The 21,885-nt window shown below is 42.3% G+C and overlaps 1 protein-coding gene across 7 annotated transcripts in view; it reads left to right on the top strand.

Annotated features, from left to right (window-relative positions):
- Nucleotides 1-21,885, top strand: part of PCLO (piccolo presynaptic cytomatrix protein) — a 540,429-nt gene that overhangs the window by 351,732 nt on the left and 166,812 nt on the right. For all 7 annotated transcript variants that reach the window (XM_030560944.1, XM_030561095.1, XM_030561007.1 and 4 more), the window contains 2 exons: nucleotides 102-238; nucleotides 10,342-10,423. In XM_030560944.1, coding sequence (XP_030416804.1) covers nucleotides 102-238; nucleotides 10,342-10,423 — 219 coding nt within the window. The remainder of the gene's footprint in view (nucleotides 1-101; nucleotides 239-10,341; nucleotides 10,424-21,885) is intronic.

Genomic DNA, 21,885 nt, shown 5'->3' with positions numbered 1-21,885 from the left:
GGCCAATTAATAATCATTGTGCATGTTTGCTGTGTGCACCAAACTGTTCCCCTTCTCTCCACTCTGCGTCAGAACATTTGACATGTCCTTGGTTTTCAAAGCCTATCACCTCCGCCGTGAAGAGACAGATTGGTTTGACAAGCCCAGGGAGTCTCGTCTGGAGAATGGACATGACTTTGACAGAAAACTGCAAGAGAAGTTATCCCATTCCAGACCACCAAGTCAACATCAAGATCAAGTAAGATGTGTCTATAGTTTTGTGGATGTTCTGTAGAAAGCTTGTTAAATCATACTATCCTGTAACATGTGGGCCACCAGATTTATCAAAATCCAGCTACATTTTAAGCAGCTTGGGAGACCATCAGTATTATTTATGATTCCGATTCTTTAGGATTAGTTTTGTCCTTAAACAATTTTTGGGTAGAATTAACCTGCTCACATAGAATTACATGGGCAGTGGATACACCCACACAGAATGATTCAGTCTAGTCCAATTTTACATTATTGACTTTAACCCAACCAGATTTAAGACTCTGCTTTTTAATGGTCTTAGGAACAGGGCTGGATTTACTTTGAGGTGTTGTTATGAATGAAACTGAATTCTGTTATGTAAAATGGGTGTAAATCCCTGTTGCTCAGTGATGAAACACTGAACAAATCAATGGGACTGCTGTCAGGTAATGGGTAAGAATTTGGGCTGCTCATTATACTGAGATACAAGAAAAACACATTGATCAAAGTGTTTTAAACTTGCTCACTTTGGGGTCTAGCTCACCATCATATATCCCATTAGCATCACTGAGGTTTAAACGTCATCAGTAGATCCCTATATGTTTCACTTGCTACTTTGACTATCATACACATTTATTCAGATTCTATCATGTCTCCAGTGGTATGACATGGGTGCAAATGAAGGCAGAATTACAAACAAGCTAACTATACACAAACTAACACATTAGTTAATATGCCACTGTTAATTCCTTAGCTAAAGGGCATGTTCTGCTATCTTCCCACCTATAGAACTCCTGTCCAGGTCAGTGAGAGTTTTAGGTGCGGTTTGATGGCAGAATGGCTCTCCATGAGTAAATTTAGGTATTAATTCAATCACTTCATATAAATAAAGGACACTATGTTTTTTCTCTTGCCTGTTCTCCAGCCTAGAGTTTGCCCAGTCCAGACTACATTTTGCTGAAGCATTGAAATTTCACCTGTCCTGCTGGAAGAAAGGGTCTTTTTTTATAGGACATCAATGTTATTCAGTAGAATTCACACTGCAGGCCAGATCTGCTGAAGGACAATTGGGATTTTAGAGGTCCTAGATCTATAAATAGCATTGACCAATATATATATACACATACCTCCTATAATCTCATTGAGAAATATGGGTTATTTTGGAATATATATGACTGTGTTTGGCCATTGCAACATCCCAGTGTCAACTTAGATTCCCTCTGTCACACACACACATTTGTAGAATTGTTTCTGTCCAGGACAAGAGTTAACATTATATTGGACTCTCCTTCACAGGCAGAGGTGAAAGATATGCCCAATGTTTAAAATCCTATAGCATTTATATTTTTCAGTAGTCCCATAGGGTTGTTAATAGCAACAATAGCCAGGTCTCATAAAGTCTAAAGCCAGAAGGGACTATCATGATCATCTAGTCTGACCTCCTGCACATCACAGGCCACAGAATCTCACCCACCCACTCCTGTAATAGACCCATAACCTCTGGCTGAGTTACTGAAATCTTCAAATCTTGATTTAAAAGACTTTAATTACAGAGAATCCACTGTTCACTCTAGTTCAAACCAACAAGTGATCCACGCCCTACACTGCTGAGGAGGACAGAAAAAACCCAGGGTCTCTGCCAATCTGACTTGGGTGAAAATTCTGTCCCAATCCCAAATATGGTGATCAGTTAGACCCTGAGCAGGTGGGTGAGAACTACCAGCCAGACACCTGGGAAAGAATTATCTGAAATAACTCCAAGTCTTCCCATCTAATGTCCCACCTCCAGTCGTTGGCAATATTAACTAATAGGAGTTGTGGATAGGCCATATCCTATTGTAAGCAATCTCATCATACCACTCCCTCCATAATCTTATCCTTGGTTTTTCATCTCATATAAGATACAGGATACTAGGGCTGGTCCAAAAATTGTCAAAATGTTGTTTTGGAATTTTTTGGTGGAAAATGCCTTTTTTTAAAAAAAAGTTTTAAAAAATGGCCAAAAGTGTTCAGTTTTTTATGGAAAATTGAAATTTTCTGCTAAAAACTTAGATGAAAATGAGATTTTGATTTCTGTCAAAATTTTCTGTAGAGCTATGTACCTCTTCTTCCCCACAAAATTCCAGCCAGTTCTACAAGGCATCTTCATTAGCATGCTGTCCCTTAACCAGAGATTAAAGGAAGGATAATTATCAAGTCGGATTCCGCAGGGATCGGTCCTGGATCCAATTCTGTTCAATATCTTCATCAATGATTTAGATAATGGCATAGAAAGTACACTTTTAAAGATACCATTCTGGGAGTGGTTGGAGGATAGGTTTAAAATTCAAAATGATATGGACAACCTGGAGAAATGGTCTGAAGTATATAGAATGAAATTCAATAAGGACAAATGCAAAGTAGTCCACTTAGGAAGAAACAATCACTTTCATACATACAGAAAAGAAAATGACTGCCTAGGAAGGAGGACTGCGGAAAGGGATCTTGGAGTTATAGTGGATCACAAGCTAAATATGAGTCAACGGTGTGACACTATTCCCACACACACACAAGAAAAAGCTAACATCATTCTGGATGTATTAGCAGGAGAGTTGCAAGCAAGACATGAGAAGTAATTCTTCCACTCTACTCTGCGCTGATAAGGCCTCAGCTTGAGTACTGGATCCAATTCTGGGTGCCACATTTTAGGAAAGATGTGGATAAATGTGGAGACAGTCCATAGAAGAGTCACAGAAATGATTAAAGGTCTAGAACACATGATCTGTGAGGGAAGATTGAAAAAAATGGGTTGGTTTAGTCTGAAGAAGAGTAGGCTGAGGAGGGACATGATAACATTTTTCGAGTACATAAAAGGTTGTTACAAGGGGAGGGTGAAACCTTTGTCCTCCTTAATCTCTGAGGATAGGACAAGAAGCAATGGTCTTAAATTACAGCAATGGTCTTAAATAAAGGGTGGTTTAGGTTGGACATTAGCAAACACTTCCTGTCAGGCTAGTAAAGAACATAACAAATTGCCTAGAGAGGTTGTGGAATCTCCATCATTGGAGATTTTTAAGAACAAATTAGACAAACACCTGTCAGGAATGATCTAGATATTACCTAGCCCCTGCCTTAAATCCACAGGACTGGATTAGGTGACCAATTGAGGCCCCTTCCAGTGCTACACTTCTATGATTCTGTGACACAATAGGGAGCTAAAGCACAAGGAGAGTTCCCCCTCCTCTCACTGATTTAGAGGAGGAAAGCTCTCCCACAGCTCTCTACAGAGGGAGTGGAAGCTCCTGGCAAATGGGAGCAGAGGGATAGGATGTGGGGAGCGAGTGAACGCACTAAGACTTGGCTGGTGGGGAAGCCGCTGTCTCCAGTCTGGGAAACGAGTCAGGGGTTCCTATTCCCCACCCCAGTCTATTCCAGCAACTCGGGGTCCTGCTTCCCAGCCACATCCCTACCTCCACAGTGCACTCCAGCTCCTCTGGGTCTCACTCTCACCTCTGCCCACCCCACTGCCCACCCTGGGCATGTGCAAGTTTACGTGGGGGCTCTGCCCCCAAGTAATAGTTGTACTGCATGGACACTCCCCTCTCCCCCCACCCCGGTTCCATCACACTTGGATCTCTCTCCATCTAGGCTGGTGTGTGGGGAGAGCTCCTCCTTCTGTTTCAAATTCCTTTACCCATCATCCCCTGCTGGATCACTGTTTCAATATTGATGCAGAAAGGGATCACCTGTTGCCTCTACAACTATGCATCCTGTAGCACATGAAGTGCTTCTCAGAGGTCTTCCATCCCAGATGCCTTATGCAAGCATTCACACAAATAAAATCTCGTTGGACAAATATTCATGGGAAGAGAAAAGGAAGAAAAGTGCAACCACAGCTGAAGAGAATTCAGTTTTAAATCGGTGTGAATGTTTGTGGAACTCTCTTTTTTACAATAAGTGCTAGGTAGATTATTTCTTTGCTTTGGTTACATTTGGTTGCAATTTCTCTCTTTTATCAATTTAAATTTGGCCCAAGATTTTCAAAAAATGGCTAGAGACTTCAGCTTCCTAACTTGTGACATTTTTAAGAGTCTGAATTTCATAAAGAGCTGAGCAACCACCTCTAAAAATCAGGCCCTTTTAAGATTTCTCGCTGACCTCAAACTGGCAATATGGATGTTTGCAGAAGCTGTGGTAGCCTGCTTGTACCCAAGTTGATGAGTGAGAAATGCCTGGCTTCACTCATCCAGTCCAAATTCTCATTCTCTTCTTTCTGTCTTAAAAAAATACAAATATTTTACAATCCCACCTCCATACTAAAATACTGTAAGTGTCCTGCTTTGAGCCTGGATGCTTTTGGAGCAGGAATTTTGTGCAGCCTAGTGTCAACCTAAAAGTCCTCAGTTGCCATGGATTTGTTATGATACGGCACTGTGAATTAATCTGATACTATTCTAGTAATATTACAGTACATCAGTTTCCACAGCAACATTCCTGGTGTTACTTAACATTCTTAAATATAATGAAATCACAGTGAAGCTTAGGATCGTAACAGCTAGTGTCTCCCAGTACAGAAATCTGGGCTGCTTACCCGATGATGGCAAAAGTACTTTTTAAATCCACTGAGTATTTGACCGGCAGCATCACTTTGATTTCTCTCATTGATTTCCCCCACATACACAGTCCCACTCTCTGCAGCAGCAGCCTGCTGAATCTCTACCAGTGGATTAGAAACTTCAGCCAAACACCAGGTCCAAGCTCCTATTACTATTGTTTATCATGCATTATTTATATAGCTCTAGAAAGTGTGCTAAGTGTAAGAAGACAGGACCCTAGCTGGCAGCTGTTCTTTAAGTGTTTATAGCAGGTTAATTCCTGATCCAAAGCCTGTTGAAGTCAAAAGAATTCCTCCCCTTGTCTTCAATGGGCTTTGGATACATCATGTACATTAGTACATAGGTAATTTAGAAAAGCACGTAGGCAAGAGAACAGATCATGAAGGCTGAGAAGATAGGAAAAAGAGGGAGTAGAAACAATAGGAAAATATGGGAAGGAAATACAGCCACAGCAATTGAAAGAGCTGTTGTCCTGTTGACTCCTGTATTTTTGTTAGGTCTCTCTCTGTCTCTGTTTTAATTATTAGGTTGCCAAAGCTGGCACTGATAGCACCAGCATTGCTTATGGGTGCATAGCAAGGCAAATGCAATCAGTTTGGAGAAGCAATTTGAAGGGGGAGGTTACTTCATGCTGTGGAAGAGGGAGTACCAGCTAAAGAGTGTGGGGGCAGGGAGGATAGAGGGTAGAATAAAGGAGTAGGCAGCCTGTAAAAAGCCACAGAACAATAACTCGGAGAAGGAGAAAAAGGATAGGTTAAGGCGAGAAAAGTAGGTAAAGTGTGGAGCGTTTGAGAAGAGAACTTTCTCATTCCAGAACTGGCCTTTGTAAACCCAAATGAAACCCAAAACAACGAAAGTTAGTGCCATCATGGTTTCTGTCAGCAAGTCTTTCCTCAGGTGTGAAGGCTAATATAGAAAAAAAATGATGCAGTCAGATTTTCATTTTGGACACACATGCAAATATAAACATGTGCAAACACATTCCCCCTAACCCTTACCCCTAATATATCAGTGATAGTCTAATGGTAATAAAAAGTTCTAAAGTATCCAAAATGGCAGTGATAATCACTTGGGGATAGGCTTCCTCCTCATATACTTTCTGGTCAGGTCAGAAAGATGAGGATGGTTTTCCTTGCTGCATTTTGGCATTTCACTCATGCTGGAATGAGAACATAAGAATGGCCATATTGTATCAGACCAATGGTCTTTTTAGCCCAGTATCCTGTCTTCCAGCAGTGGCCAGTACCAGATGCTTCAAAGGGAAGAAACAGAACAGAGCAAGTATCAAGTGATCCATCCCCTTTCATCCAGTCCCACCTTCCGGCAGTCAGAAGTTTAGTACACACAGAGAATAGGATTGCATCCCTGACTGTCTTGATTAATAGCCATTGTTGGACCGATATATCGTCCATGAACTTTTTTTTTTTTTTTTGAGCACAGTTATACTTTGGGCCTTCAGCATCCCCAGCAACAAGTTCCACAGGTGCATTGTGTGAAGAAGTACTTCCTCATGTTTATTTTTAAGCTGCTGTCTTAAGTTCATTGTGTGAACCCTAATTCTTGTGTTACATAAAGGGTAAATAACATTTCCTTATTCATGTACTCCACATCATTCGTGATTAAATAGACCTCCACCATATCTTAGTCATCTCTTTTCTAAAATGACCAGTCCCAGTCTTTTTAATTTCTCCTTATGTGGAAGCTGTTCCATATCCCTAATAATTTTTGTTGCCTTTTCCAATTCTAATACATTTTTTTGAGATCGGGCCACCTGAACTGCATGCAGTATTCAAAGTGTGGCATGCCATGGATTTATACAGTGGCATTATGATATTTTTTGTCTATCCCTTTTCCAATGATTCCTAATAGTGGTGCCCATTGAGCAGATGTTTCCAGACAGCCATCCATGATTACTCCAAGATTCTTTGAGTGGTAACAGCTAATTTAGACCCCATCATTTTGTGTTAGTTGAATGTAAAATGCAGAACGGCTGAGGTGTTGGAGTTCAGTTAATGGTTAGAGTGATGTTTCAGCCAAATTATTTTGTCTGAACTGATCCCCCTCTCCCCCATTTCTAGTACATATATTTACTGAAACACCTTACGATGATAAATATGTTAAACGCATCAGAGAAAGTAATGAGAAATCAGTTATCTAAGTGCTCAAAGTCACAGAAGAAGAGGGTCAGTGCTCTGTAGTACCATGCAAGAGACATTTCAAATGTTGACCTCCCACTTCCCATGTGATACCAGCATTTCAAAGGTCATTAGTTCAGCCGCCTGGGGAATGTCTGTTGTATGTTGCTCCATGGGCTAATCCAGCTCCCTTAGAAGACAATGAAATACACATATTGATTTAAGTGACAGTTGGATCAGCATTGCTGGGCTCAAATGTCCAGCCCTCTTCACCTGAAAGAATGGTGGCTCTGACATGGACCCTCAAGGGTGATGAGATTATGATATTGGTGATTGCAGGCTCCATGAAACACACAAAATAGGCAATGCTTGATCCATAGTGATAGCTACTGCTTAATTTAGACTCAAGACATTACACTTTTTTTTTTTTTTTGTTAAATTGCCCTTGAATTTCTTTCTTTTAAAATTCCCTGGAAATCTGATGACAAATTTGGCATGATTCATTTTAAAATCTCATCATCAACCCACCATAAGATGAATCATCAGCAACCACTGCATTATAGGTCAAGATATTTCCTTTATGTTATTTGGCAAACAATTACTGATCTTCTCCATCGCCCAGCTATATTGTACATGCTGAAAGACAGAGAATACATAACGTGTTGACATTTCCTCTCTGACTACTTAGTGATATTTTTTACCCTTACCTGGGCTGTTCTCATGAATGGGACAGGAGACTTTTTGAGCTTGTATTCTTGGAGTTCTTTACAATTCTGCCTTTGTAAAACTTTCACATCAGGTGGCTCCTCTGAAATTGACAATAGCAGTTTAAGGCTTTTTCCGAGGTCTGTTGAAGTCAAAGGAGGCACATAGCTGTTTGCATGGAGAACCTATGGCTGGTCTTCTGTAGTCTTTTGATACCGTCGCTTCTGCCATATACGGCCTCTGAATCCCCACTCAGAGGTTTCACATCACAGAGGGGAAAAGAGAGTAAAGTAATGTAGATAGGGCCAGTGTTAACTTACCTGTTAAAGTCCCAGACAGATGCTTTTGCAGGGTTAGAGAAAACCCTAAGGTACAGTAAAACCTCAGGGTTACAACACCAGAATTACAAACGAGCGGTCAACCACACACCTCATTTGGAACTGAAAGTACGCAATCAAGCAGTTGCAGAGTCCAACCCCCTCCCCCCTGAAAAAAACAAAAAACAAATACAATACAGAACTGTGTTAAACATAAACTAAAAAAAATAAAGAGAAAGTTTAAAAAAAGATTTGACTAGGTAAGGAAACTCTTTCAGTGCTTGTTTCATTTAAATTAAGATGGTTAAAAGCCTCATTTTTCTTCTGCCTAGAAAAGCTTAAAGGCTCTATTAAGTCTATGTTCAAGTGTAACTTTTGAAAAAACAACCTGAATGTTTTGTTCGGAGATACAAACACTTCCGAGTTACAAACAACCTCTATTCCCGAATGTTCTAGTATTTTGCTTAGTAGTAAGAGGTGTTACAGAAATGGCATGCTGCCTGTGCTGCTTCTCCCACATCTGATTGGTGAGATGAGCGGGCTGATGTGACCTTTAGTTTGCCAATGCCTTGATCATGTATACGTGACTCAGACAGAACTTCTGTTGAAGGCAATGGTTCTTAATAGAAGAGAGGGTCGCCAGAGCTAATCACAATTCCAGGCTTACACTCGTTGATCACAAAGACTATGCAAGCTTAGAGCCACTGGCTTTCCTGAAGCGAGTGGAGCAAAATAGGGGCCATGATCCTGGTCCAATTCTGCATTATCCAGTGGAGATGGCTCTGCACAGAATGGCATATGTGCCTTTTCAAAGAGTGTCGCAATGGCAGCATTCCCACTGTGAGCTCTTACCTCTGCACTGCATCAAAGAAGACCATTGGCGTATGTGTCACAGTCAGGCTTTGGGAATCAGGGTGCAGGATCTGGCCCAACCTTTCAAGGTAGGGAAGAGGTGTGACATCATTAAAAAGTGAGCTCACCGAAGCTTCACAGGACTGATCCAAAGCCCATTGATTGCAATGGAAAGACTCTCAAAGACTTTAGATGAGGCCTCCAGAGCAGAATTAATAGATATGCAGCACCAAGGAGAGAAACTCCTGTTGCCTGTCCTGTCTCCTGCACTATAGAATCTCCTAATTTTCATACAGAGAAGTGCCTGGGCATGATATGTCACTGTGGGGGGGAAAAAAAGATGTCATAACTAAAATGATTCCCATGTCACTATTCGAAAGAGCCCCAGCAAATTTACCCACCGTTCCCCGCTGTTTAACAGCATAAAGATGATTCACTCTTCAGAGAGACTTCAGCTGACTAATAACATGAATCGTGTGACCAGTGCTGGAGGGAACACTTCAGTCTCATTTAGTTTTAGTTTTTCATTTAACTCACTGGCTTAGAAACCGCGGGGGCTTGCTGAGTAATGTGCTGAAAAATGTGACCTGAATCCAATGTCTGCTTAAAATATGAGGGTTGTGCATTGGAGTGCAGACTGTAAGGGTGAAATTAAACTGTGGAGGTGACTGCAGTGTCAGCTGTGAACTGGGAGGATTTTGAGTGGAGTGGCCTACAGCTCCTTGAATGCTGTGAAAAGGATCTTTGTAGCTGTTGTGTTGATCCATTGGCATCAATACCCATCTGACTGGTACGGGGAGACTGCAGGTTCAGCCCTGTTACCTAGCTCTAGGTTTGGAGGGTGCAGATTTCCTCCACACATGCACTCTGTTCGTATAAACTGGCTTTTCCTCTCAAGTTGGCCAGATTTACACTGGCATATGGAGTCACGCCTCATTTATGCCAGAGTAACTCAGAGGCAAATCAGATCTGAAGCCCCAACATTCAGGCTTTACGCAGGTGGAATGGAGTTCATCCCAAATGTACTATGGTGAGGGGTATGTTAGCAATGCCTAAGATGGGGAGAGATTCATTCAGAAAGTGTATTTTTGGTGAAACCAAAGCAATACCTCATGGACCTTTATACATCTATCCACACCTTCATCTTAGGCCCCTGTTTGCATTCCAACCTTCTCCTTATGCATTACACAAATCCCATAGTCAAAGGATCCTGTTAGGGGATGCAATAGAACAAAGCAGACAATTTCAATTCCCAAAGAAATTGAACGAAAACTAAAGCCAGCCTTAAAATGACTCCAATACTATGGAAGTAATGCCCAAACACTCATGTGCCTGTTAACAAATGTCCCAATTTGTGAGTTAAAACTCTGGGGAACGATTGTCAAATATCCCAAAACCAGATATGTGTTTCATAGGAGCATTGGTTGTATGACTGGCTTTTTTAAGTTGTTATTAAAATGGACATGCTTTATATTTTTTATGACATGCATGTTTTGTGTTCCGCAGATAAATGGGAAGCCTCTTCAGTACATTTTCCCTCATACAAGACTCAAACTACTGAGAGACCCAAAGGATCACACTGTATCAGGTAAAAACAAAAAATAATAAAACCTAAACAAAATCTACACCTGGTTTTATTAGAATGCTGATTAAGTAGCATGCACATGGTTTGCAATGCTAACAATGGTTGCTCAGTCCTGTTTGGCAGGAAATGTACTGCTCATCTTACATATTTTTATTGATAACAGAAAACAGTGACCTACAAAAAGGGCCACAGGACTTTGTTAAAAATAGATAAATTACTGTAAACAGTTTGATACTGAAAACACATAAGCAACTTGGCTGTATTAGTGAGACATATCCAGAGGCTGTATGTCTGTCACTCTCTATATGTCCGTCTTCTTCATATGACAATCTCAAATAGAATTTCATAGGGATGAAGCCATTAAATATCTAAAAAAATTGAATAGTCTTATGTACAAATACAAAACTTTCAGAATTTTATGAGATATTCTGCCCTTTCTATAGAGTTTCTGGAACTACCCTAGAGAAGCAGTATAATTCTTTTTGAAATTATATCAGTTAAAAAAACCTATAGAAAAGTTATTGCTTTCTGTTATAGTCTATAGAAACTTTTCTCCCTCATCATGCTGTGTGTGTGTGTATGTGTGTAGAGAGAGTGAAAGAGATCAGCTGAGAGCGGATATGTGTTATTTTGTATCCTATTACATATGCTACAGCTGGTGAATCAGGACCAGTGCTGCAGTACAATTCATCTATGTCAGTGTGTAAAACACCTTATATATCAAGATCTAATAGGTGCTAGGTCCGTTTGTTGTTTGTTCAGAATTGTACATTTTTTAATGAGAGTGTATTGATTAGGAATTAAGTGTTTTTCTGTGAAGATACACGCGACTTATAGTCTGCCAGTGGTGTGTAATTTAGGCTTTTGTGGTTTTGTTGCAGAACAATCAGACTTTCTTTTAACTACTACTGAAAATTCTAATAGCATATGTCAAAATCCACTTCTGTCTAGAATAATTGCTTGTTGCCAACCACTGGTTTCCCGCCAGCATTTAATTGGAAGTAGCATCATGTTTCATTGCATTGCTATATATTGCTTTCCCAGCATTTTTGTCTGAAAATCTCAATTATTTTTTCACATCCTCCTCCTGTCTTTTAGGCATGTAAACAAGTGGGGCATTCCTATGTGCACCCTTGTGTCTGGGGTGCATCTGTACTGCTCTTTTAAACAGACTCTACACATTTGCTCATCCAATCACCACCCTTATTGGGCCTGGCTTCATTCAGACAAATGAACTCAAAAAACAAAACTCGAAGTCCCCAGAGTCCATCCCAGGGCACAACTTTTACCTCAGAGCCTGGTGTTCATAGGGTCCTTTTATCAGTTCTTAGGTAGAGTGACCAGACAGCAAGTATGAAAAATCAGGACTGGGGGCGGGGGGGACAGTAATAGGAGCCTATATAAGAAAAAGACCCAAAAATTGGGACTTTTCCAATAAAATCGGGACATCTGGTCAGCCTATTAGGAGGTGCCCCATTCTAAGGTTTGACTTGCCTCTGCCTTCTCAGAGCTCACTCTCTTACAGACATCCCAGAGTCAGCTCCCGCTTCGAGAACTGCTTCAAGGCTCTCTTAAGGAACCAGCTGCTCAAAGTTCCCTCCCTGGTCCAGGTATTTCTGGTTGGCTCATTTAGCAAATCTGCTCCAAAGTTCAAGTCTCCTGCAAGCAGCTCTTTCACTCCCTTTGCTCTTTCACAAGGCATTACAGCAGTTTTCTCTCTAGGTACTCCCTTGGCATTAATTCTGCAAAATAGATATTGCACTTACTAATTAATTTTAAATATGTAGCTTTCTCACTATCCCAGACTACAGAGTTTAAAAAGACAGTTCATACCCTTTGTACACCCCTGGGCTCCTGAAGTCAATTGGAGTTACGTGTAATCCTCCTGGGGATTTCTTGCCCTGCAGGGAAATGAATAATGCTGAGATCCAAGCTGTTCTCTTCCTGCAGACCAGGTGGAATCATAGCTGCATGAAACTAGTTACCTCGTGGTTTTATTTTGCAGTGGGCCTGATTCTCTCACCGCTGTTGTGTGCTGTTATTTACACTTCTGCACACGGAGTGTAAACTGCTGCTGCCTAACCTGAATCCTCCACTGGCTCACACCCACCGTGAGCAGCATTTCATACCCACTGTGCACAAATCTAAATCACCATACAGGATGAGAAAGGATGGAAAATCATGCCTTGTACATTTAATTCCCCTTCACCTTCTGATACTCTCACTGTAAAGGCTTATTGTTCTCAGGCTCCCCTTCAACCACTGTGTTTACTTGCCATTCACAAGAGAAATCACCACTGAGAATGGTACAACTTGCCTATGGGAATCAGTAGCCTCCAATCTAAAAATATTTGTGTGTATTGTACGTGGGCTCCTTATTGATGGGTTAGCACAAGCAGGCGGATTTCCTGAAATGATGGTACAGGCATGAGCTCAGTAAACAACAGAGCAATGTGAATGTATTACTGGAAGAGAATTCAGAGGTACCTCTCCTGGTGCTGCCAGTGCCTACTGGTACACGATAGCTTCACTTTCTCCCACGGGCTGGAAGAACACACCCTAAAGTTCCTCCCAGTTACTTACTGACATGGGGCTCTTCCCCTCTGGGAGAAGCTATAGTCTGTAGATGTGGCACACAGAGGTCTAGCCACCAAAACTGGGACCAGATTTTCAGAACAGTTCAGCATGTTAGGTGAACTCATCATGCCCTTTGAACATCTATTCATCAGTGTCACAGTGGGAGCGGCTGGCTCCTGAGGCTCCTTGAGACTCCAGCCTGATGAAGAATTGCTGTCCCTGAGTTACATCTACTGGGAAATGGAGCATAATATGGTAGAAAGGCTAAGATCCCAAACAGAGAAAAGGGGAGAGCAGTGACTCTTGTATATATTCCCTCCTATCCACAGAGATGGTTGGGGCACTGCCATTCCACAGGGTTTAGGATAGGATGGCATGGAGCCATGGCGTGTGCTGACTTGTTAAATGGTGGGTTTCAAGTGGAAATTTACTTATTGCTGCTTGGAGCAGCAGATATTCTCTTCTCTCTCCTCTCCCTTCCCCAAGTGATTTCTGTGTCCCTTGCACATCAGGTAGGTTGCAAATGCAGGAGGATGGTAGTTAGCCAAAGGCAGGACAGCTGCTGTCAAGGAGGAGGTGGGCAGGAAAACATTTGAAGGCTTGGGATTTGCATATTTAATTCCTTACATATCTTTGAGGTAAATGGAATTTTGCGCCCCCTTTGCATGCCAGCCTTCCCTTGCCCTGCTCTTCTGAGGAGAAAAGCTGGTAGAAATGCTGCAAATGTAAACATGCAGAGTTTTCTGCTGGGTTTTTATGATCTTGGGTGGTCTCTCCCAGGAGTCACATTCCCCAGCTCCTATTTGCTATTATAAAAATGAGTTGTTTGACCAACCAATACCAACGAATTGCAGATGACTAGTTGTCATCCAAACAGTGAATGAAGTTGTTTATATAATACCAGAGGCAGAGGACATCTTAGAAAGCTTTTATATGGTGCTCGATCATTTAAAATTGTAATAATTAACTAATACGTATCTTAGAAATCCCAGGAGCCCCACCACAGCAGTGGTGGCGCAGCAGCAAGATAATTGGATGATCCCCATATATAATATAGCATCTCCTCATTTAAAAAAAAAAAAAGCAGAGGTATCAGAATATTCAGCCAGTCAGATGATGTGATCAGCTAAATTTGTAAGCTATTTGGGGCAGAGATGTTCAGTTATTACATGCTTGTACAGTGCCTACCACAACGGAGCAGTGACTCAATTGAAGCTAATCATGGCTATAAATGTTAAATATTAACAGTCTCAGATCTGTTTAAATTATTTTCAAACAGTCTGGAGTGACCTTGCATACCTAGCACACAGTCTTTTTTAAAGTGAAAGCAGACAATACAACAGTCACATTACTTCCAGAGTTGGGGGCGTATCGGGCCTGTGCCTTAGGCTGTCTCGGTGCACACCCAAAAGTTTCCCTCAGATTTTGCCAGGAGAGTGAGGTGCTGAAGGCAGGGGCATGCCATCTCTGTATGCAAGGCATGCACTCCATGGCCTTTCTATTCCTGACTGGTTGTATGTTGTCCAACTGAAGGGCTGTGGACTGGATCCAGCTCCCAGGTTGGTTCCGTCTGGCCTTCATGATACAAAATGGCATCCTCCACAGAGCGTTACCTTGTACACACCACATATGCACAGAGGATGCCATTTTGGATTGCCTAAGGCCTATAAGGGAGTTGTTGCATGCCTTACTAAAACTGGCACAGCATGCCATTGGCTGATGGAATGAAGGACTGGACCCCTAACGATCAACTAGTTTTCAGTCCTGTGAATGGCTACTAGGATCGGCATTTGACTGATCTGTGGGAAAACTGAATGGATCTTTTCAAACTGCCTCTCTTTTTCTGTATCATGCACCATCCCCTAGAGCTCTCAGCTCTTCTCTGTAGTGCAATTTATAATACAAAATGTCCTCAATGCATTTGCCAAAGCCCAGCAAGTGGCCTTTTACTGTTAGGCCTGACTAAATTGTCGAAGGGTTTTGTCTCTAAAGATTCATTAATGGTTTTCGATACATTTGGAAGGAATTGGCATCGTTGTGCAGCTCAGATGCCAAAGCAAGGATGGCAGTGATCAGAGAATGATAATGTAGCAGCATTTAATGATCCAGAAACACACTGCTTGTTTTCACTCAAAGTTTACTTTTCTCTTATGGGTCCTTGGCCACAGCCAGTAAGAGAGTTCTTTTTAGCATGCCAGCATCTTCCCTTCTGGTGTTTAAAATGGAGTGGTTACAGCTGGAATAAAAGAGGGCAGGGGTGGCTGCCTCAGATAATAAGGGTGCTGACAGTAGCTGCTGCAAATGTTGCAAAAGGGGCACACACACATTGTCTTCCTCCTCGTGATCACAAGACCCTTTCTCATGCAGGGTGAAAGCTCAGCATGGCAGGAAATCTCTATAGCTCTCCATGTCCGGCTGCATCCAAGTATGAGTAGCTCATGGCTGCAGCATATTATCATGTGGGACTGAATTACGGTGCTACAGGCAATGCTCCTTTCCCAAATGTACGGTGTCAAGATGTCATCTTTCCAGTTCTGTCCCTCCTGGGCTAAAAGCACCTGTTAGCTGCAAGGCTGTCTGTGCTGCAGAACATCCTCCCTGCTGCCCCTTTGTGTGCAGGCAGAGCAGCGGTACCAGGAAGAGTCTGCTCTGAATATGCTAGTTAGGTTCTGGGCAGAGGCTAGGCCTCTGGACTGTCACTTCTGCAGATCTAGTGTTCAAGAAACCATACACAGGAGGGGCTGGGCTGACATGTCTGCAAAGAGGCTTCAGAGGTGCTTCAAACCCTACCCATAGTTTGATGGGTTAGTTTCTCTCTCTTCCCCCACCCCGCCCAAAATCAGACATAATACCCAGGACGAGCAAATTTACTGGGCATTTGTTCAGGGAGATGGGGGTGGATTTAACACAATTTTCATGTATCAAGCCTACATTGCTAGACTTTCTTCCTAGTGCATATATTTTGAGTTATTTCAGCTTCAAGTCAGTTCTGACAACAAAACCATGGATTAAAGTACAGACATGCAGTGAACAGAAGGAACTTTTACCAGTCAGATGACAAGTGGATGGAACACAGGTACAGTCCAGGTTTAGCGTGGGGTGGTGGCCATGAAGATAAGGGAATGGGATATAACTTGTTCCCGATGCTTCACCCAGAGCTGATGCTAGCCCACTGGGGGCCCTAAGCAGGAATATTTCTCTTCCCCCCATACCAAAATAAGCAAATAGGGGGCCCCCTTGAGTTGCTCGAAGCCCTAAGCAATTGCTTAGTCTGCTTATGCCTAATGCTGGCTTTGAGTTCACCCTTCACGTAGGGGCAGCTGCCTCCATCCTGAAGTGTATGTGGAGTGCCCCTGCTTCCATGGGCCCAATGGAAGATTGGAGATGATACTTCCTACAAGAAGTGCCCTGCCCTTCCCCAGAGACCAGCACACAAGCTCTCCCTGATCATGCACACGGACACACCCAGGTGCGGGGAGGGGTTTACCCCTAAACATTGATGGTCCCAGCTCATGAACCTCTTCCCCTTCTGAGGGAAATGAAAAGCAAGTAAACATGAGGGGAATGGAAGGGTATACAGATTTATGCGGCCAGGATCATCCTGTGGGATTCGCCATTGCAAGCAGTGAGGGAAAGTGGGGCTGGGTCACTTAATGAACGTAAGTAGAAGATGAAGATGTTTGTTATGTTACTTAATGCACTGCTAGAAAGTGCTCAGATACTACAGTGATAGGGCTGCATAAGAACTATATAGAATAGAGTAGAAAACAAATCTCGTTACACATCTATGCAGCTAAGTCTTCAAATTGTGTTGTCCATCAAGAAGATATGACTATCCTGCATCATAGATTCCAAGCTATAAGGGATGATTGGGACCATTTAGTCTGATCTCCTGTATAATACAGGCCATTGATCTTTTCTGAATTGATTCCTGTTTGAACTAGAGCATATGAAATGTATCTAGCTGTTTAATGGGCTTCTAAAGTTATTTGTAAGTGAATGAGCATAAAGCTTATTTGATTAAATAAGCTGAGGGTCCGCAATTCCTGTGGCAGTCAGTCTAAGTTGTGCTCACTGCTCGGCACTTATGAAAATCAGGCCAATCTGGAATAAGTGGTGGTTGTGTTTTGTTCTGTTTTTTCCCCAAAATTCCCTAACGGCTAGTGGGGAGAACCCCTAATGTAGCTGTTTCTAACACTGCGTTAGCATGACACTGTATTTTTAGCACGGATGAAGAGCAGTTGAGGAATGGCCACTGAGTGGGGTTCTTGTGCAGCAGCTCACAGATCAATACTTACTGTGAAATCATTAGGCAGAAGTAAAAGAAATCCTAAATCTAGTCCTGAATTTTTAAAGACACTAGGACAAAGACAGCCCTCATTTATGTCCATGCAACCTCAGTGAGTTAAATTAAGTTGCATGGGAGTAACTGAGGGCTGAATTGAAGAGGCAGGGGGATGATATATCTATATCTCAATAGTCATTATACAGTGCAAATGAGTTAGATATGACCTTTCCGGGTAAACAAGCAACATGTTTATGCATGTATGCGTTTACCTAGAAATATTCTATAGGCTTTTATTCCATGTCTGTGATTACCTCTCTAAATAGCTCTTTACTCTGAATGCCCTAAAAAGTGTTTTAAAAAGTAAGCTCCACTGACATCATTCAGCAGCTTAATAGCCTGTGTACTTTCCTCTTTTAGAGCATGGTCATCTCTTGAGTGTGTGTCATAGCGTGTGGGGATTTTTGAGACGAGAATATACCCTTTACCCTTGAAGGTTCATGCCTGGTATCTTACAGACTGGACTGGAGAAGACATTGGAAAAATGACGCAGGAGGGTGGAAGGCAGATTCCCACAGAGAAGAAAGTGAAGTTAAAATTTTAGGAACATATGAATGATATGAGTACACAAAGCTTTTCGAGAACGTTAGGGAAAATTAGAAACCCAGGACATGCTGAGGTAAGTTTGCACTTCTCAGATAAGCTCTTAAACTATCATAACTACCACAAGAGAAAGCAGCATGCCATCTTCCCTTACTTATACAGAGACTATCAAAAAAGTACAGTGTGCAGGTTTGGTTTAATGATTTGTCTCATCCATTCATGTCTCCAGTTACTAAGTATGATTCATGGAAGTGCTCTAAGAGCATGTTCTGGAGGTATGAAATTTATAACTGCAGACATGCTAGCACAGTCAAATGATATTTAAAGAACTGGCTGTCAAATGAGATCACAGAGGTCTTTACTATGAGGTGCTGAAAACCTATTAAAACTGGGTGCACCTTCCAGGACTGAGCTCTTTATAATGATTTAAGAACAATTGCATTCAGTGTTTGTCTATGGATGGATAAGTAGTAGTAGCTTGGGTGCCTTATTTGACAAGTGCAATGCTAATTCTGCCTTTCCTGAGCTTCTATGTTTTTAAACTCTAATATTCTTGACAGGTAATATGCACTTAACTCACCCGTGCACTCTTGCCAACTTAATGCCACTTCAGCTAAGGTTTTTCTGTGGAAATTTCCTTAGTCTTCAAAAAATACAGTCGTATGATCTGCTGGAGAAAATTTGGTTTACTGCAAACTTTAAGAGATCCACAAGAAGGGAAGTCAAGCTGACCTTAGGAAGTTTTTCTTTTTATGTGGCATCTCCACTACTGGAGATTTGCAGCCATGATAGCCCATTCTGTATGATCCTCTGCTAATCTCATTGTGAAGGAATAGTCCTCTTCATCCACTCAGGATACCACATCATCCATCCAAGATTTTCATTTTTGCCTCATGTTCTTCTACTATCAACTGTCCTTGGAACGTGGATCACCCACTGAACTGCTTCAAATGAAGTTCAAGGTGGGGAAAGTCAAGCCTGAGCGCTCAAGCTGGACATGCAAAAACTGAGATGCCCTAAATCAGGGGTAGGCAACCTATGGCACGGGTGCCGAAGGTGGCACGTGAGCTGATTTTCAGTGGCACTCACACTGCCCAGGTCCTGGCCACTGGTCCAGAGGGCTCTGCATTTTAATTTAATTTTAAAATGAAGCTTCTTAAACATTTTAAAAACCATATTTATTTTACATACAACAGTTTAGTTATATATTATAGACTTACAGAAAGAGACCTTCTAAAAACATTAAAATGTATTACCGGCACGCAAAACCTTAAATCAGAGTGAATAAATGAAGACTCAGCACCTAGGTTGCCAGCCCCTGCCCTAAATCAATGGCCGCTTCTGAAAAGAACAGTTATTTGTGTTGTAGTGGAACCTAGCAACCCCATTCATGGACCAGGACTCCATTGTGCTAGGGCAGGGATCAGCAACCTTTGGCACATGGCCCATCAGGGAAATCTGCTGGCAGGCTGGGCTGATTTGTTTACCTGCAGCATCCGCAGATTCGTCCGATTACAGCTCCCACTAGGTACGGTTCACCATTCCGGGCTAATGGGGGCTGTGGGAAGCAGCGGCCAGTACATACCTTGGCTCATGAGATCGGTTGAGCCTGCAGACGCTGTAGGTAAACAAACCCTCCCGGCCTGCCAGCAGATTTCCCTGACAGGCTGTGTGCCAAAGGTTGCCGATCTCTGTGCTAGTGGCTGTACAAGCACAGAACAAAAGGACTGTCCCTGTTCCAAAGAACTTGTCTTGTTCTTCTCTAAAGCTGCATAGGGTAACATGCAGTCTGGTAGATAGAACCTGGACTGGAACTGGGCTTTGTTCATAGATCTGCTGATGGCCAGTTGTATGACCTTTGGCAAATCATTTTAATCCCGCTCTGTGCCTCAGTTTCCCCATCTGTAAAATTGGGATAATGATACTGATTGCCTTTGTAAGGTGCTTTGAAATGTACTGTTGAAAAGCCACATACAATAGCTAGGTATTATTATACAAAGTTTGGAAGATGCATAAATAGTTTTTCTAGAGGTGTTATGAACTGAGAAGTCTAATAAAAAAGCCAGGCGGTTAAGATAAGCAAAACAGAACAATGACTGGCATGTTGGGCTCTTTTGCTCTTCCTAAAAGTTCTTATTTTGCTACTTACTAGAAGTCCAGCTGGGTGATGGCCGGGGAGGCAATTACATGTGGGTTTAATATAGGTCATCTTTCCAGAAAGGACTGGCATTTTTGTCAATTTCTTTTTTTTCTCTGTGTGGAAAAACAATACCATGACACAGTTATTTGGCTAGCAAAGGGTACAGTGTTTAAATGAACCAAACTGTGTGGGGAAAATAATTGACTTTCTTCCTTGTAAGAAGAAATTGTACATTAGGGGCTCATTTTGCCAAACAGCAAACTAAATAGCAAATTAGCATGCATGTAACTCATATTATGTTTTTCTTCTGCAGGAGTCAGGTTATTACAATAGCTGTTCATTTTGTGCACGAGAGAAATCAAGTGAATACATTACAAATGAATATCCAGTCCCATGAGATGTTGTTCTGACTCAGTTAAAAAAAAGCCTTTGTCAACATTCTTTTTACAATATGGAAAACTTCTTAATAATCTTAAAACTATAACAAAGTTCCTCCTCTACCTTGGTGGGTCCTGCGCTTATTTGGCAGATTTGCTCACCTCAGTGATCTCCCCCACAGTCTGGGTCAACTTCTCCTGTGTCTGATCAGGAGTTGGGAGGTTTGGGGGGAACCCTGGCCCGCCCTCTACTCCGGGTTCTAGCCCAGGGCCCTGTGGATTGCAGCTGTGTACAGTGCCTCCTGTAACAGCTGTGTGACAGCTACAACTCCCTGGGGTACTTCCCCAGCTCCCTGGCCTCCTCCAAACACCTTCTTTATCCTCACCGCAGGACCTTCCTCCTGGTGTCTGATAACACTTGTACTCCTTAGTCCTCCAGCACCACTCCCACTCCCACTCCCACTCCCACACTTCCTCTCCTCTGGCTTCCCCCTCCCTGACTGGAGTGAGCTCCTTTTTAAACCCAGGTGCCCTGATTAGCCTGCCTTGATTGGCTGCAGGTGTTCTAATCAGCCTGTCTGCCTTAATTGGTTCTAGCAGGTTCCTGATTACTCTAGTGCAGCCCCTGCTCTGGTCACTCAGGGAACAGAAAACTACTCACTCAGTGACCAGTATATTTGCCCTCTACCAGACTCCTGTACCCCACTGGCCTCGGTCTGTCACAAAACCCTTTTTTTATATACCAGACCTACTGTGAGTGGAACAGACAGCTCAGGAGGAAGGGAACTGGTTACTTACAGTCACCAGTTCAAAACCAGCTTGGGTTAATAATGACTGAAAGGGTTTACCAGCCTTGATCAATAATGGCTGGATGCTGGCATATGTGAAACGAATGGAAGGTCTCAGTCCAGTTCTGTGGACAGATTTCTATTTCACAGAATAGCTGCACCACCACAAACCTAACCAGCATCCCAGAATTGAATATGTATGGGAAACAAACTGTTAAATCACCTTGTCATCCTTCCAGTGGGATGGCCTGAGGTTAGCCTGAAGTAGTGCTGCCCACTGTTCTGCAAGTGAACAACACACTTCTGTCAGTTCAGCAACTTCCCCAAATAATTGCCAATAAATTATTAAAAGATGAATAATTTGAATTACAGAGTTTCTCCACCCTAGCTCCAGTCTAAAATTCAGGTTCATTTTCTAATGCGTTTCAGAGAACTATGAGTCATAATGTAGTTCCTCAGAATATTAACCACTCCCACTGAATAGCCCATGGGAAGGAAAGGAAGCGCATGGAATTTCCTACGGATTCCTCCATGGAGAGAAATGCTTCCCACTATGGAAGAAGCAGGAGTTTTAACTTCCAAGCCTAATAGAGTCCCAAGATTTTCCTTGGTATTGAGAAATTTACCCATGGCACAGGGACTTCCATGCCAAATCTTTATGCCGCTACACTTTATGCACATTCTTTGCAGTGTTA

The sequence above is a fragment of the Gopherus evgoodei genome, chromosome 1 (assembly GCF_007399415.2).
Source record: "Gopherus evgoodei ecotype Sinaloan lineage chromosome 1, rGopEvg1_v1.p, whole genome shotgun sequence".
In the NCBI taxonomy this organism is placed as follows: Eukaryota; Metazoa; Chordata; order Testudines; family Testudinidae; genus Gopherus; species Gopherus evgoodei.
Note: the sequence above shows the minus strand (reverse complement) of the source record. Positions and strands in the feature narration are given on the sequence as shown.